Source organism: Plectropomus leopardus, chromosome 5, assembly GCF_008729295.1.
Source record: "Plectropomus leopardus isolate mb chromosome 5, YSFRI_Pleo_2.0, whole genome shotgun sequence".
In the NCBI taxonomy this organism is placed as follows: domain Eukaryota; kingdom Metazoa; phylum Chordata; class Actinopteri; order Perciformes; family Serranidae; genus Plectropomus; species Plectropomus leopardus.
The window spans coordinates 5,230,800-5,249,148 of NC_056467.1; the positions used below are offsets into that span (position 1 = coordinate 5,230,800).

General features: G+C 40.5%; 1 protein-coding gene across 2 annotated transcripts in view; it reads left to right on the forward strand.

Moving 5' to 3' along the window:
- Positions 1–7,771, forward strand: part of LOC121943083 (SPRY domain-containing SOCS box protein 4-like) — a 62,977-nt gene extending 55,206 nt beyond the window's left edge. For both annotated transcript variants that reach the window (XM_042486465.1, XM_042486464.1), the window contains one exon: positions 6,391–7,771. In XM_042486465.1, coding sequence (XP_042342399.1) covers positions 6,391–6,518 — 128 coding nt within the window. In that variant the 3' untranslated portion in view covers positions 6,519–7,771. The remainder of the gene's footprint in view (positions 1–6,390) is intronic.
- The last annotated feature ends 10,578 nt before the right edge of the window (positions 7,772–18,349 follow it).

Here is an 18,349-nt window from a genome sequence, read left to right on the forward strand (position 1 = left end):
CTTACCATTGACGCTCATCACCACTGTCTGACAGGACCACTTATCGCCCCAGGCAACCCTTACCATGGAGACCAGCTCATGCCAACAGGGATTGGCTGGTTTTCAATGAGTTTGTACCGACGTCATGTCATCACCTCCCTTAGGAGAGGACTGTCAGAGAGTAATGCTGCTGTGCTAGCATCAACCTTATTAGTGCAGTCATGTTTTATTTTTGACTTCTACTAAAAATGTTGCACTTCATAAGTAATAATTCACATTTTTTTTTTATTCTTAGAAGGATGATATGGGTTCTGAATGAAGTAAACGCATGGTAAATATGCTCACTACTAAAATTGTCTGAAAAATGAAACTAAAAGAGAGTTATTTTCCACAGAAGGCAAATTATTGACACATTTTAGCAGTAAAATGTTTTAACATGCTAATATTTGTCAAGATTTTATTTTCTTGATATAATTTGGTGGAAGCTGTCTTATTGTTTTGGGATCCTGTGTGATACAGCTAATTTTAGTCTCTTTTATGCTGCCTGTTTAAGGCGGGATATTGCGCCGTTTTGCTGCCTTCCCGCCTTGCCGTTCTGTATAAAAGGTATGTTAGCAGAATGGCGGCGGGCTGAGTTGTCTCGCCTTTAAACTTGCAGCAAAAGTAGTAGCAGCGCCAAATCGCGCTCTCGGCCCTTATATATAAAAACCATTGAATGCGACAGCCTGCAGACAGAAAAGGCCACTACGAAGCAGCGTACAGTGTATGTGGTATCTACAGCCTGTAATAAAACGTAAAGCACAATGGTACACAGTATCCAGCTTCTCAGCAACAAGGCCTGCGCTCTCACAGTATTCTCTTGAAAAAGCTTTAAAATTTGCTGCTCTGTCTACTTGGAATAATTTACAGGAGGACTTTAAACTCTCTGAGCTGATCACTGTGGGGTATGGAGAAAATAGCACTCTTGGTTAGTGTCATTGCTACTGAAATTCTCACTGAAATTGAAAATTTGCTCATATTAATGTATCTGACTGTTCTGTGTTGCATTTTAACTGCACGCTGTGCTCACTCTTTATAATGTGTGATAGTTGCATTTGTCTGCCTGTATTTATTGTTGTAACTATGGTTCATGCTGCCCTCTTGGCCAGGTCGCTGTTGGAAAAGAGATTTTAAATCTCAGTGAGTCTTTTTACCTGGTCAAAAAAATGCCAGCATGTTATCTAAAATCACACGGCAGTTCTGTGTAAAAACCTAAAGGCGGCATAAAGAAGGGACTTCGCAGTGGCCCTATAGTGTGATCTCTGTTTAAAAAGGCTGCATCCTGCAGGAAATCACTTCCATCTCATACTGTATTATGCTTCATACTGAACAGCAATATTTGGTTCAGCATTTTAAATGACAACAAAACAGGCAGCACTTTGAAATCCAGCCACAATGCATAGTGCGTCTGTGTCAGTACAATGACATCACACGACGGTGGTGTGAGGAGCTGGTTGCTATGGAAACTACCTATATGCGGGCGCTGCGCTGGTATCGGTAAGACTGATTGATAGGTGCTGTTAGGCCCAACGGGTAGTAAATCCATCTCTGGGGGGTCCTACATTCCACAGAGGTTCAGCGTGCGCTTGCAGTGTGTGATCTCAGAGAGCTTTATCTGTGAGAGCAGAGTTCAGCAGGTCACAAGGTGCTGGATGAATGGAGACGTGATTGTACTACCGGTTGTATAAGTCTTAGTTCCTAATCTTGTAAGCTGATGTGCTAAAGCGTGGACTTGCCTTTGCAGAAAAGGGTAATAAGATGTTGGAGGGATGTGATTGCTCTGCCAAGTACTTCTCTTGCCGCCGTGAGGATTTATCAGCTGCACAGTCTCATTGCACACATCACCGCACATTGTCTATGTTCTGTCCAAGTTCAACACTCTGATATGGGCGCTTGCCGTGTCGATGTGGCTACAAATGGATCCACACTTTGCCACTCGTCCCCAAGGTGCTCCTACAAAGGCTTTTCATTAAGCACATGGCAGTCAAATAAATCAGGATAGCGGCGCTCCGTTTCTTTACACACTGTCAGCCGCTGTTCACTGGTGGATTTCATTATTTCCCCTCGCTGCTGTTTGCAAAGGTCACTTACCAGACCAAAGCGGAGGAATTCAGTGAGAGCTTCCTGTAAAAGTTCACCGCCAGTTGCTAAAAACAGCACAAAGCACAGGGATTTTCTCAACAGATTTAACATTAGAAAGTTCATCATTATTCAAACCAAGACATTAAGTGAATATTTCTGTGCTTTTAATTAGGATCTCAATGTAAGATTAGTCGATTTTTATTTGATTTTTGTCTAATCCTCTCTTCAGACAAGCTCACATTTCCTTTTAGCTGTGTGTTTGTGTGTTCACCAGCCAGCGGTCATGTAGCCACCAGGGCTGCAGTTCACGGCCACAGGAACGCCCGGGGTCTTTCTGCAGGCTCGGTGGCCTCCAGTTCCATGAATGCACTTCTGGCTGGTCACATATTTGCTTCTTATTTGTTTGGCAGGGGGCCTCAGGTTGTGGTAATGTGCACTTTAAATAGACTGTGGAGAGAAATGGCTCAATCAATCACTGAGGAGGCTTGTTTGAATTGGTGTGTTTTTCTGTGTATATAATGTAAGGTGTGTGTCTTGAAGCAACTCCATCTGGCGTAACACTTTTTTCAATAGTGCAAAATAGGGAAAGATTCAACATTTTAAAAAAAATCAGTGATTCAATTGGCAGTCACAGCCTTGATGCTGTCATCAATTGATACAGCATTTTCAAGGTTTTCGCCCAGACAAAGGGCTTTTTTGTCAAAACGATGGCGCCGTCTTTAAATCACATTATCAAGGCCACAGGCAAGCGTGTGATTGATGTCTTTTGAATTTCTATGCAAACAGTCACGTCGACTTTGCAGGTCAGGCTAGTTCACGGAAACAGCGACAAACTTTTCTTTTCAATCTCCAGCCTGTCGACGAGTGTGTGTAGTATGTTTGTATGCGAGTGTAAACGCCCCTGCTCATGTCCTTCACACGGTGTGTAAGTGGACTGTGAACAGCAGGAATTCAGCCCTACCAGATGGTGCTTCCAGGTGGAGCAGCTTGACATCCGTAAAGGGACAGCAGTTGAGAGTCTCTCTGTCTGACATACACCGACATCACTTGCCTCCAAAGTAGGAGGGAGGGAAGTTGCCATGTTCTGCTGGCATATTTTGAAGATAGTGATGACATGTCTATGCATAAATATTGATTTTTTTTTTCTGCTGCTGCTTCCCTTTCAACTGTTTTTTTATTAACACACATTCATAATACCGTTACTCTTCTATAGCATTATGGACAAGTAACGGTAAATTCAATCCAAAGATGAAAATAATTCTTGGACTGTGATTGCTTTCACTTTTTTTTAGTGTAGAGATGACAATAATATCAGCACCTCATCTGTTCAGGTGGATATCACACACTGATATCTGAGTTGACGGGTAGAAAAAACATCAACCCGAAATTGAAGAATTTTTCCTATTTTGCACAATGAATGTATATTACATACATTAAAAAGCGTTGTATTTTACTTCTCCATCTGCTGGTGGACCATCACAATAAGACGATGTAAATTCCACTATATAAGAGACTTGATTGATTATCACTAAATTTAGGTTTGGATAAAAAGTGGATTCATCAATACTGGCTATCGGCAAATTGGATATCAGCAAAAACTCCAATATTGTGCATCCCTAGTCCAGTGTGTGGGACTTAGGGGGATAATTTGGCAGAAATTGATTATAATATAATAAGTATGTTTTTGTTCGTGTATAACCTACCTGCTTGAAGGTTAGTCTTGAACATGATAATGCCTTGTCTTGACTGATGACGTTTTAAAGCAGCGAGCTGATCCACGGCTAAATGTCCCCCGTTATTTTTGCTGCTAGTGGTTTTTCATCACACAGTACAGCAGGTAAAGAGGTTTACCTGTTGGAGATGATCTGTTTGCAGAGGTGCAGTATGAGCCTGTTGTCTGCAACTCTTCATCTAACATCTCACTGTGGCTGTTTCTGCTTCTTCTCTTCCTCCCTGTGGTATTAGGAGAAATTTTTTAAATTGAATAAAAGTTGCAAACTATGTTTCACTTTTTTAGTGATGAACACATTTAATTTCCTATGAATTCTTTACAATAAAAGTCCCCATTTTGTGATGTAAAGGCTTTTATTGTGAAGCAGCGAAATAAAGAAATGTTGGGTTTTCGTTCAAAATAACTTAACATGACTCCCATATGACTGAAAGCTAACACAAAACAGTAAAAAAAGAAAAAAAAAGTAAAATAAATAAACAGGGCGCAGGAGATAAACTTAACTCCAAACCAAAGTGATTCAGTTAGAAGCTACAAAAGTATTGAAAGCTTAACACACACAGGCTATTAAAAATATCTTTCTCTGTGGTCTCATGCACAGAGAGAGGTGAAGGGGAGTCTCGCCACTCGTTTGTTGTGGGAGGGGAAGGAGGTTGCCGAGGGTATACTGCGGTTGGCTTGATGCCACCACTACCTGTCATACTCTTCCTTTGACCCTACTCCAGAGAAGTTACATCTCTGGCGTGGCTTGGCGTTGTTTGGCATGACAAAACTGACAAAGGAAACACAAATCAGTGCAGGGATGGCAGTGAATAGAGAATTTTAACAAAAAAAATGCTTTGCTTTGTCAGAAAATGCAACCCAGTCTAACATCAGTGAAAATAAGTGGATTCCTTTGCCTTTTGTCATCTTGCTCCATGTTGTCTTCGCTATTGGTCAGCACTGATGTCACAGAAAATTTGTAGCTGAAGCTGACAGATCTGTCAAAAGATCCCTTTCAGACATGCACCTCGTTACGGAAATCTGATGGTGGATGCCATGTCTGTCTCACATCCAAATAAGCACCTGCGTCACTTTTCTGTACAAGTCGCAACTTCAGTCTTCCTTGGGTGGAGCTGGTTACATTTCTGTATCACTTCTGAATTGCACTGGTCTGAATTTAATGCTGTCAGATTAATGTGCAGGCAGCAATAGCATAAAGTTAATTCCACAGAAACTGAATGCATGTTTGCTTCCCCTGATTAGGATCACTGCAGTACAGAATCATGACAGATTACTCTATAAATACAGACAATAAAAACCCTCGTACAACCACAATAATAATCAGACCAGCTGTCTTAGTGTTTTTCATGCCAATTCAATGAATATCCAGCAAAACACTTCACATGCAGCATGTTTGCAAAGAGGAACTAAACAAAAGCCACAATTTAATGTTCTTTATCCAATACTTAGCTACTATCAGGCTTTTGAAGGTACAGGTAACATAAGTCTCTACCTAATGAAGGATAAAATTGCTGAGATACTGTAATTGTTTATTCACTGTGAACACTGGAAGAGAGAGCCCTCAGGCTCACAGTGTTCATTAAAAAGGCTTGGATTTTGGATGTCCAAATCACTGTTTTTAAATCACCGGATATGAGAAAAGTAAACACCCTTTTTCCCTCATGTCGATAAATTTTCAATTTACCACTGGCACTGATTGCTCCCCCTCTGGCACACCTGGTGCCAGATATGACACACACATTGTTGCTCTTTCCTTAAATGTCTCATCACATCTGAATGAAGCCATAAAGTCTGTTAACATGAAAACACGTATATCTGAATAGGGCTGCCCTTTTGAAAGTCGAAGATTCGAATCGTCAGTCAGGGGAGACTCCTCAGTCCACTGAGGTTGCTTCAAGTCAAGCAGCCTTTTTTTTTTTTTTTTTGCCTGTCAGTGTGCTGTGCTTCTGGGGGATGTTTTGGTCCCCAGATTTTGCTACGGAGTCAGTGCTCTTGACTCTCATGCCACTCTTCAGAAAAGAAAGCTGTGGACATGCAGGCCGCGACAGAGAGGAGGAGAGATCTGCTTGGAAGTGGTGAATTTACAGCTTACAGCAGCTCAATACAATACACTCTCTGGCACTTTTTTGATATTTGGTGTTTGAATTTAATGTTGTCCTACATTTGTGACGCCATTACCTTGTTTACTATATAATGCAAATGCTGTTGTTACACTGAATTTTCTCCGAAGCCTGCTCAAACTTTAAAACTTTGTATGAAAAAACAAAACGAAATATTCATATCAAGCAGCGAAATCTAATTCCACTGCCATAATTCTGAGTCAAGTAAAGCTCTATGTCTGAATGACAAAAAAAGACAGATGAAGCCAGCAAGATCACATATCCCATGTTTGAGAGCGACTATTTGAGGAGCAACAAAAGCAGGTCGATGCGCTCTGGTCATAGCTGCCACAACGCTGGAACACATGGTGTGTAAATCAAGTGTAAACAAGGTATGTGAGGTTTAGCAGGTCTGTTGTAGACTCTTAACATGTCCCTCCTGTCTCTTGTCCCTCACAGCTGAGCCCCTCCCCCTCATGGACCTGTGCAGACGAGTAGCTCGACTGGCTCTGGGCAGAGAGCGCATCCATCACATCGACACACTCCCACTGCCGCAGACGCTCAAGAACTACCTCCAGTACCAATGACCGCACACACACAAACACACACACACACACATGGGATAAAACTGTGGCCCATTCGTTCTTACGGTAACCAGCGTCCAAACTGAACTTAATCGTAACCATCAGACATCTGCTGTAGATGCGGACGATGACATTGACCATGAACAGGTGGTGAAGTTTGCGCTACAAGGGGTTTTGTTTACGACAGTTGGGGGTTTTCCATTTTGAATGTTTTTATCTTCTGGTTTCTGCTTTTTTTCCCCCCTCTGGACAGACGACGAGAGGAGCTGATGAATGAAATGAAGGGAGCAAGAGATTAAAAGAGGATATGGCAATCCTTTTTTCCTGCTAATCATTTGTATAGTGTCCTTTAGTTTGACAGTTTACACCCGACATCTTTTCTGCACAGACTCTGCGAAAGCCTCCTCGGAAACATGTTGGTATTTATATTTATATTCCCAACAACACAGCAGGCTCTGTGGAGACGCAACAATCCCTCCAAGCCACAGGCGAGAGAGAGAGAGCATGAGAGAGAGGGAGAGCGTCCATACACAGATCTATTTTTGTTAGTTTGTACACAGCACACATGGATTGCATATATACTCTGTGTGTGTGTGTGTGTGTATGTGTGTGTGTGTGTGTGTGATGAGTGTACAGAAACAAAGCCCAAACTGTCTGTAGTACTAAGACAACTCACTGACGAGCAGGCAGTTACCACCTACAGGCTAAAAATCACAACAACTGCAGTGTGGTTTGAACGTTTTCAATCCCCCTCCTCTCTCCTGCCAGCTTCTCTCTCTATCTTTCTGTGTCCCTTCATCACTCGCTCCAGTTTGATTTAAGCCTCCCATCATGTTTGGTGAACTCAAAGGACCGAGGGCATCGTTTGTCGGCTCTCCAGCTCCTGTAACGCTGATAGAGATTGATCTGAAGGTGAAGCCGTGTTTTCGACTGCTAATGTGCCTGCTCTGAGACAGAAACACGCGAAAAAAAAAGCACACCACAACATTTCTGTCATAACAGAAGACCCCCTCAAGTTTTAAATGCTGCTTTTACATCTATTTTTTTTTATTTTTCCATCTACCCATCATGTGGGTTTTATTCCTGATTTACTCTTGAAAATTATGGTCTTACAATGAGATTTTTTTCCTTTTTTTTCCATTACATGGATCTTGAGATTTGTCTGCGGGACAGGTTGTCTCGTGGTATAGGTAGAAAAATGTGCTGCCATGGGAATCTTTTAAATGTGAATAAGAATAAACACGGCTAAACTCGCACTGCTTGTTTTTCTGTGCTCTTTGTCATCAATTCCAACACCTCTAATTTTTTTGTCCTACCTTATACCGAGTTCACACTGTACAACTGTAACCCTGATTTTTCACTTGCCAACAGTTTTTGGAGCTTTACCGTTAAAAACACAGTTTATAAAATGCTTCGACAAACAAGTCAAAGCTGAGGCTGTAAGCCCCAGAGATTAAAACAATTAAAGTTACTCAATAATGCCGACGAAGGGCAGACAAGAGTGAGGGCAGAATTAAGTAGGGGATTCGAGGCAGAGGCATATTAAAATACAGTAACAAAAAAGCAGTTTAAGAGACAGCATTAAAAAGCTCAGAGAAATCGCTAGCAGACGTGGAATTAAAAATTTGGCGGTGGAGCGGTGTGCTGAGGTTAAAAGGCAGTTGGGTTTAAATCAGATTAAATAAAACAGTTTTGTGATCAGACACACAGATCTCCTTAATAACAAAATTGCCAGTGCTGAGACCAGTGTAAGTCAAGGGTGTGACTGTAGGAATGAGTGGGCTCGTGAAGTGCCTGAGTGTGATTAAAAGATTTCAAGGTATCCGTAAAATCAGTGGTGAAAGTCTGAGGAGGGCAGCAGACATGTAGGTTAAAATCTCCTAAAATAAGAATCTTATCATACTTGGATAAAAAAAAAATGGGATAAAAGATCAGAAAACTCCTGGATGAAAACATTGTTATGCCTGGGTGGTCTGGAGATTATTTAAAATGATCACAGGATCTTTGCGATTTAAGAAAAAAATGTTTGTTGTTTAATGTTGTTTTGTTGTTGTTAGATGTTTAAGTGATGTAAAAGAAGTATGTAAAATGGGAATGCATTTTAAAAACTTTTCTATAAATAAAAGCAATGCCCCGTCACTTCAGAGGGGGTTACAGTTTTCTTCAGTTAGCCAAGACTCAGTGATAATAAAAAAAGTCCAAATTATAAAAATTGAAAATAATTTATCATTAAGGTATCTAATGTTTAAAAGGCCAAAATTTACGGACTGGTTGCGAGAGGTTGCAGAGGGATTTGAATTAAATTGTCACGACAGGCGGATGAGGTGTGAGCTATTGGGTGTGTAATATTACATTTTTTGTGGGAAATGATATAATATAATATGTTATAGCACAGATCTGTGTGGGAGGACTGGAAGGGGTGCAGTGGGAGTGGGTAGTGGTGGTGATTTAACATGGGAATCTTTGTGGGAGTGTGATGTTGAGTTAAATTACTGGAGGGACCTGTGGGGGGAGCTGTGACGAGGACCATGTTGATGTGGTTTTGACGTAGAGGAAGAGGGTTGGTCTGAATGCGAGGGAAAAACGCAAACAGTCATGCGGGAGTGATTGTACTGCGCGTACTGTTGGTTAGCTGACAGCGTCTGTCTGCCGTGTTTGTTTGGGTGGATGCTGTCTCCTCTGAAGAGAGAGGGCCGATTTCAGAACAGATTCAAATTGTCAATAAAACACATCTTGTAAGATTTGGTGGTGTAAACAGAGCCATGAATGAAGATAAATTAATCTGTTAAAACAATCCACCTAGGATTGGGATGGGGCCAGAAATAAAAACAGATTTGACAGATTTTTTTGTTTGTTTGTTTGCGGAGAGGCCGGCCAGGGATCGGAGACACCGGGGACAGAAGCAGCGAGTGTAGGAGATGTGTTTTGACTGTAGCAACAACGCTTTCGATCAGCTGATCCTTTTCCTGATCTCGGTCTTCCGGCGGTGGATGTCTTCTGCTAACTGTGAGTATTTCAATTTGCAGCCGCAGTCCATAATCCCACGATCGTAAAATTAAAGCCTATTGTTAAAAACAAATTTTGCCGGGACGCGTAAAGTGGCGGCCTGTCATCTCGCTCTTCCGTGTTGCTCCAGCAGATACGAAATCCACGTCCGATGACTAAAGACCTTTATCCAGATCGAAGTGATTAAAACGGCCAAAATATGGACCTGAACTAAAAAGATATTTCCGATAGCTCGATAAAAAAGGATAAAAGTCAGATCAAATCAGAGTTTACGCACAGAATCCGACGCATGCGCAATGAGTGATCTAATCGCCGAGCGTGTTAGTTTTTTTTTAAATTTCGGCGCCCATGTTATCAAGTCAGAGCATTAAATAACAATAATAAATATGACAATATTGCATTGCACCAGAGACACAGGGATTACACTATAAAATTGGCTGGATGTGGTGATGCTGCTGGTGTCTGCTGCTTGACCTGCAGCTGGATTCAAACAAACAGTAAATCCAGACTGTTACACCTCTGCATTAAGTCAGTTGTTTAATTCTACTTCATGTTAAGCAGGCACTGTACAAATTCACTTTATCTAATTTGATTTAGACCTGCATTTAGTTTGTAACAATATTTAACAGTTTGTTATTATTCAGTACCAACAACAATAACAGCAGTCTCTCAGAGACCACAAATAATTGGCTAAATTTACTCGCTTCAGAGAGATGTGTAAATTGCAGAGTAGAAGGCCCTTCTCCAGCAGCTGCTGGGAACTTCTGCAAAAGTTTCCAGAGTGCATCTGGACAGTTATAGAGTACATTAGCTGATTACTGCACAGGCAAAAACATGTACCTGCAGCATACAGTGTAGGACAAACACCTGCTGCAGTGCATTCATTATTGGGCAGACGAAAGACTCAGATCAGAGCCAAATTGGTGTTCAAGCTCTATGTGTGAACTGTTCAAAGACATTGGCCATGGGGTTGCATACAGTTGACATTTGAATCAATACTGTTGCCGCTACCTTGAATAATTTACCCAATAGTACCATTTTTTTCATCATTTTACTCTTTTTGTAATAACAAGAATACAATTTTTGAACAAGCTGGAAGTCAACGAGCAATTCTTCTCCTCAGCTTGTTTCTAATCACACACAGAGCTGAGTCTGTCTGTCTGCTTGTGTATGTGTGTGCTTGTCTGTCTGCTTATCTTTCTTGCTCTCTGTTTAACCAAAACTGACAAATATGTGGAGTAAGAATGTCATTTAAAGTGGACCACCACAAACAGCAATGATACTATGCTATTTCTAAAAGAAAACTGACAGGAAAACAGACCACATCAACCTAAAATTTTGGGGCTGCAGTACTAGTTTTTGCTAGCTTGGAAGCCAGCAGAGTTCGACAGCTTCGAAACACTCTGCGATGTTTCCACCTCCTGTTTGAACCCGGCATTTTTACCCAGGTGCGCTCTTAGGTACTGAAAGTTGGCACTGATAGATTTTAATTTGAGCCATTCCTTGATTGTACCTGTGAAATTTGGTTTTTACCATTAAAAGTCTCAAGTTTGGTACTCAACCCTAACATTGCTGGTGCTCCCAAGACATTTAGCAATCTAAATATTTGGAGCTGTCAGGGTTTTTGTCAGAACGTTACAACCAATGAGACCGCAAGACATCGGAGACAAGTGGCACTGCAACTCTTGCCAAAGTGTGTTTGAGTGATAGGAAGAAAGGGTGGAAGGTGGAGTATTGCATGCAATGTGTCAGAGATAACTGAATATTTTAGTAGGAATGCTGCTTTGTCACTTTTTGACTTTTACATTTTATTGTAATAACCCCCTGACCTTTGAGTTGAGGTTCGACCCATGCGTCCCATGACATCATACCTATCAGGGATTACTCATAGTGAAAGATCTTGTCGTATATGATGCAGATCAATCATGTCGTGTGAAAACTAAAAGATTCCAAGACAGACAGTCGTGCAGTTTGAACAGTACAATGATCTGGCGTCTTTGAAAGAAGCCCGCTTGCTATCTATAGCTGATAAAATCGTCCGTCTTTGGCTGGAAATGAGAAGCTGATTTTGTTTACTTCTGTAAGAACTCGAAGGCCTGTCATTTCAGAAATGACCGTGACCTTGGATTAGTAAATCAGCCGCCATTATCCTTGTAAACGTGCAATGTGAGAACTGTTATTTAAGTGATGCAAACATTTGTAATGGATGTTACTTTACCAACACTGTTCATTTCAATAACACAACTCAACAGCACATCAAGCTTTGGAATGGAACAAGCGTAGCTGCTACAAAGGTCCACCGTGACAGAAAATCCTTTGCTGCTGTCAAAGCCCCAGATGCTGGTTTTGGTGTAGAGTCGAGATGAGCCAGTTCTAAACCCGATTCCCATCATCCCAGTGCAAGCTTTGAACACAGAACAAAGCCTGTTCTGTGATCAAAGTTCAGCTCAGCGTGGCTTTCCCTGGCACTACCAACAGAAAATCCATTAGTGTTTTGCAGCAGAGAGCAGCCTGTGTTGATAATATCATAATCACTCTGAGAGTCATCTCTCTCTCTGCTTTTAGACGGAGATGACCGGCACTAACGCAGGAGAATTGATGGACATGGACATTTAATGCTTTAATAATGATGACAAAGACGTGTCTATAGAGAGAGATAGACTTTAATAACAATAACTGGCTGAAGATCGAGCTCTAGCACACATGTTTTTTTGGGGATTTTGTAACGCTTTGACATCAAAATAAATGCAAAGTTACTGAAATCCAAGTCACTCCAGAGAGATGAGATCTGCTGTAACTTCCGGTCTGCTATTGATCCCCAACTGTAGCATTCATCTGTCTCAGCACATATAGCGCTGTTCAATAGTGCAGGGACCGGCCCTTTAAAAGGATTATTGAACGAGCCTGAAAGTTAAAGCTGATGACTTGTTTGATCTGTTTAAAAGTGACTTGGCTTTGCTAGATCCATATTTAGCTGCCTCTTGACAGTGAGGCTTCACTTCAATTCATCTCGCTGTCTCTTCCTCTACCTCCTCTCCTCCACCGCACGCTGCCAACCTTCTCCTCTGTCTCCGTCTTACACCGCTCTGCTCAGGCTATTTAAATCCCTCCATCTCTGTTTCCCTTTCTCAAAAGCATATTTTACATCACAGAGCTTTATCTTCTGCCTCGCCTGCTTTGACTGGAGGTAAACGGTGTGTTTCAGCTCTGAGAAAAGTGTCGGGGAGAATAATTGTCCATCACGCCACTTTTCTCTAGACTTCCTTTTCTTATCCTTTCCCTCTATGCATACATGTTATACATATGCATATATGGAGAGTGGCAGAGTGAGCTGAGGAAGAGATGGATGGTTGGAGGCCGGCTGTCTGCTTCAGAGACGGGCAGAGATCCATAATTTATGGAAGAAAAAATCCTTGGCCTGCTTTGCTTGGTAAGTCATGTAAAAGCTTACATTTCTCATTTCTCCTCGCTTTTTTGCTCTTTCCTCCTGATCACATATGGAGATATCTTCAGAGGGCAAAAATCCTCAAAGTAAAGGGTGTTTCTTTGGCCTGCTTGAGGAATTTGTGCACAGTCACAGATAAGGATGTGACTTTAACCGTGTTGAGGTTCAGTTCATGTTCAGCAGCTACATCAAAGGTGCATCTGTTCCAGTTTTTTTGGCTTTTGTGGTTGTAGTTTGGGATTCATCTCAAAGAGTTTCAGAAAGAGACTGAACATGACATTTGTACTTTATATGATATTTTTTCACAGCTTAAAATCAATCTGCTAAAGTGATTTTGTTTTGCTGTTAAAGCTATAGTTTTTTTTTAAGAATAACTTGTCATATTTTCTAAAACTTTCACTGTATTTACACATCACCACTGAAGAAAGAAAAATATTGAAATAAATTGAACAAATAATACACAGAACAGATTATTTTCCATGAGAATGGTGGTGTAAGAAAAACTAGAAAAATTGCAGCCCTACTTACATTATTTTTAGTTTCCTTTATCACCAAATGCCTGATACTTTCTGATGATGTTGTGTTTGCATCTTAGCTACAAATAACAATGTGCTTTACTGTCTTTGATTGATATTCAGTTAGCATATAAACTGTAAAATAAAGTACAGATTGTCTTTTGTTTTTACCATTTTTCTGCTCTGTGATGCCTGCAGGTGTTCCTGTCAGCTGCATCGTGCCCCGACAGCCTCCAGCAGTAAGGTAGGACTGCCTTATGTAGACGTGACCCAGGGCAAAAAGTCCCCAAAACACAAATTGTAACTGAAGGCAGCTCAGATGTCTGTGGCTACATTTATATAGTGCTTTTATCGAAAGGTTTTTACAAGGTTTATGCTGCTCTTTTACCTATCCACACACACTCGCTCACCGATGGCATGGAGCTTCAATGCAGTCTGACCATAGGTAGCATTTTAGGGTTCAGTGTCTTGCCCAATATTTTAAGAACTACAACTGTACTATGGCAGCAGGATAGTAAGAGCACAATGTTCAGAGATAGAGAATATTCGAAAAGATTGGTAGATCATCAAAAATGCTACTATTTGATTTCCTGTTTCTCAACTATTATTTGGCTTATCGCTTCAGTTTACTTAATATTAAACAATCGTGTGTCGTGCACAAGTCTGAACCTTTTCAAGTTCACTTTTTACTGGCACTTATATAACATCCTGCTGTAAGTAAGGACACATATTAGGTGAAGTTTATTTCTGCCTTCAGCTTCCTTCATCAGTCACCACAGCAACAAAATGTATTTTAGCCACCAAAAAGGGCTCACCTTTAAAAAAAAAATCAGTAACCGTTAAAGTGTATGCTGTAGTCCCACTGCTGTAACTTGCTGTCAGACATCGCTTTCCGGCAGGGAACTGAACATCGAGTGAAACTTCTCTATAATTGCTTCATACCAGACTCATTTGACCAAAACAGTCATTTAAGCTTGCTGGACACAGAGCTACTGTTTTACTGCCGCCTCTAGCAGTCAGTTTGTGTTTTCTGTGCGGCTTTGATGTTTTATAGGGTTAGGATGGATTCATCAGATTCACAAACTAACTGAGGCAGTGGTAGACAAGTAGCCTCTGTGTTCAACGAAATTAAGTAACTGCTTTTGTCAGTGGAGTCTGGTTGCTTTGATGAGAGCGATAGAAAAGCTCAGTTTCTCAGGCTCAGGGCTTTCTGTTGGCAAGGGTAAAGCCATGAAAAAAATCTAAATATAGCATACATTTAAACTGATGTTTATTAGCCTGGACTGTTTTTGGGGTGGTTGAAATACATACTCCATACTCCAGCCTGTTTCTCTACAGTCGGGAGCACTAACTATAGATAATACGCCTTTGATAAGAACAACATTCAACCTTACTTTAAAAATGTGAAAATTAAGCCCTTTAAGCTCCTTCCCTCCTATATTCTTTTATTCTGTTTTTTTTTTAAATCACCAACAAGCACCCAATGATTTCATATTTTTTTGCTGTAGATTAAACTTATATTGTAAAAGTCAGAAAATAGTAATAGTAATAGTAAATGGTAAAAAAAAGAAAGGCAAGCAGAATTTTCACCTGGCTTATTTTGTTGGTGAATGGTCCCAAACCCAAAGATTTCATTTTCATTTATTTTATTTGTAAGGAAAACACACATTAATCAACATTTCTGTAAAAGTACCAGCGTTAGCTGTCAGGCTAATTTTTACCTGTAGTAATTTAGAAAGCTGTTTTGAAACATAAAATGATAAAATGATAAGATTCACAGCAGCAGGACACGATAAAGACAGAAACAGCTACAACAAAGAGGAACTCCCAAGACAGAACACAAGCCATGCAAAGCAACAAGAAACAGCAGAAACACCAGAACAAAACAATAGCACAACAACATAAAGCATTTTAGCACCAATAGCCATGCACGCAGCATGAAGCAACGACACACATTAAGCATAAAATGCAGACATGCAGAGCAGCAATGGCATCAAGAAACAGCAACAGACAAAAGCAAAGATAAGACACAAGTGTCATAACGCAGACCTTAATATAATGTTAAAAGATACAGTTACGGGTTAACAATATGCTAGTATGCACTAAAACACAGGCAGGTTGTGAATAAAACAGATTCAGCAGGTTAGCCAATATAAGGTAAGATAATGAATCAAATATTGTCTTCATCATTCACATCAAAGATGAAACCAACAACTGCCTGCTAGTTTGGACTGAGAAGTAAACAATGCATCAATGATCAAAGCAGTATACTAAATATGAAGTTTCTTTTGAGAAAATCTGCTGTTTGACTTATTGTTGCAGCACCAGATTCAGCCTTGAATTGAATATGTGTAACAGCAGTTCAGCCGCAGTGACAGCACACTCTGTCAGTCCAGAGCTTAAAAATCTCTTTAAATGCTCCCCGAACAGCTTGTTCCCACCGGCTGGAAAATAGCACTGATAAATGGAGGAAACACACACACACACACACACACACACACACACACACACGCACACACACACACACACACACACACACACACACACACACACACACACACACACACGCGTGGATAGAAAGACCCACATGTAGGTTCGGAACTGAGGAAACACTACCATAAGTGAGGAAACACCAGGTAGTATAAAACCTATAAATAGAAATATAAAAATAAATAAAATAAACTAATAATAGTAATGATAAAAGATAAATAAAGTATTTTGCTTAAATTGTAAATAAAAGGTAAATTAAAGGATAACAGCACAAAGTAAAATCATAAATACATGTGTTAAAAATAAAATGATACAGGAAGTAGTAAAATTGTGAAACAGACTAAAATGTATAATTCAATAGACAATAGATAAATAAAGTTCGTTAAGTAAAGTAAAAGCCAAACTAAAATGGTTGATCCTGAGTTTGCTTTTGCTTTTCCATCATTAACATAATGGCACAGACATTTTTTTTTTACTGCCGAGTGCATGGAAGAAGGCTTCAGAGGAGTAAAAATAAAACACAGTGGCACAAACCTCATCTTAAGGGCTTTTCATATTTTGTAAACAGCAGCTTAATGAGCATATAAATGGTCAGGACATCGACTTCTAATTTGAGCAGCACCCATTTTGAACGTTACCTCGAGTCTATGTGAAGGTATGCGTGAGTCATACTCTTATCTCAGTGTCGCACAGATACACTCACAGTAGGGGAACTCAGTGTGAGGCCCAATAATAACAGTACGATGCCTTTTCTTATCCATCCTTCATCTTTTTTCCCGATAACTCCCCTGTACCATCAGTGTCTCCCTGTGTATGTCCTTAACTTTTTGATTTCTGGAAATTTCTGTTTTTTATTTCTGTGTATTTTCTGTTAAACATGGGGAATTCAAATATAAGTGTCACTTTTTTAATTTAAAAAGGTGTAAATGAGTAGTAGAACAAGCTGGTGTGGAGTTCCATTTGGGTGCGCTTGTTTATATTGTCAGAGAGATCCAGTCGGACCTCCTGCCTGTTATCTCAACCTTTTCAAATGTCACCCGCTAGCTATTAGGCAAAACAAACCATCATACTGCAAGGGTGCATCTAAAATTAGTGATAACATATCCCCGGGTGCACACACACGCACACCTAGGTTAATTACCGGCCACATCCTACGGGCAAAACAACCGAATCATCTGTGTGCTACATGTGTGTTATTAGATGTTGTGGTTTTGTGTGTGTGGGGGCTTAAGCAGTTTCATCAAACCACTCGACTGAGAGCATGACCTCGTAATCTCATCAGAGCAACACACGCAGCCACTGCTGCCACTGACTGTGTGCCAAAAGTTTTTTTTTAAACACTGCATATCTGCGCACACACTGTTTTTGACGTCAGTGCACAGTGTACAATGTCATCTGTGCCCACCGGCCTGTTCTGTTTCCTTCGCATTGTGCCCACTGCACCATATGTAAATATACAAGCAGCCAATAAGAGGCAGGATTTGGAGTTCAAGACCTGTAATACTGATATCGCGGTTTTGATGGATTTGTTGCAAATACAAGAACACTATGTCTCTGTATTTCAAAGTGAGCCCTCCCTGACGTTTGCTTTAGAGAAGAAAAGCCTCTTATTGACTGTGTCCTGATGGATTTTGGTAGTGTCAGGTCTCATTTTGATTTATTGAAAATGGATGACACTCAAAATATTTTTTTTTCTGCTGTCTGCATAAATGACCCCACATGTGGCCCTGACTCAGGATTGATAAATGATCAGGGTCAGTATTTGCTACATCACTGCTGCCACCCTTTGGTCATCTTCTCTTACTACAACATTGTGGTTGTGTGAAGCTGTGTGTGAGAGAGAATCAAACCTCCATCAAAAGGGAGTTTTAAAGGGCCATTCCAGTGATTTAGTACTGCACTTCAGTGTAACTGGGGGAATCACAAAAGATAGAATTTAAAAAATGGTAAACATAAGGGTTGCAACATGTTTTAGTTTCAGTTTATCCTCAAATTTGGGCGGTAAAGAAGTGAAGTAGTAAGCAGTGTTGCCTCACATCAAGTGGATTCCAGGTCTGAACTTCTGTGATGAGATTCGAATTTTTTACATTTTTTATGGGTTCTCTTGGCTTCTCCCACAGTCCAAACACATACAGGTTTGGCTTATTACTGACTCCAAATTGCCCAAAGGTATAAGAAATTTGAGGAATAGGTGTTTAATCTATTACGTGTTAGAAAAAAAGAAGAAAAAAAATGGACCCAGACCTTTAGTCCCTGGCAAGCTTCTAAAACTCTAGATCCTTCATTTTCCATAAAGCTATGACTGGGCCCCAAAAAATCAGGCCTGACCACACATGAACTCACATAGTTTCTGTCTATGTCTGACCTGAACCTGAACA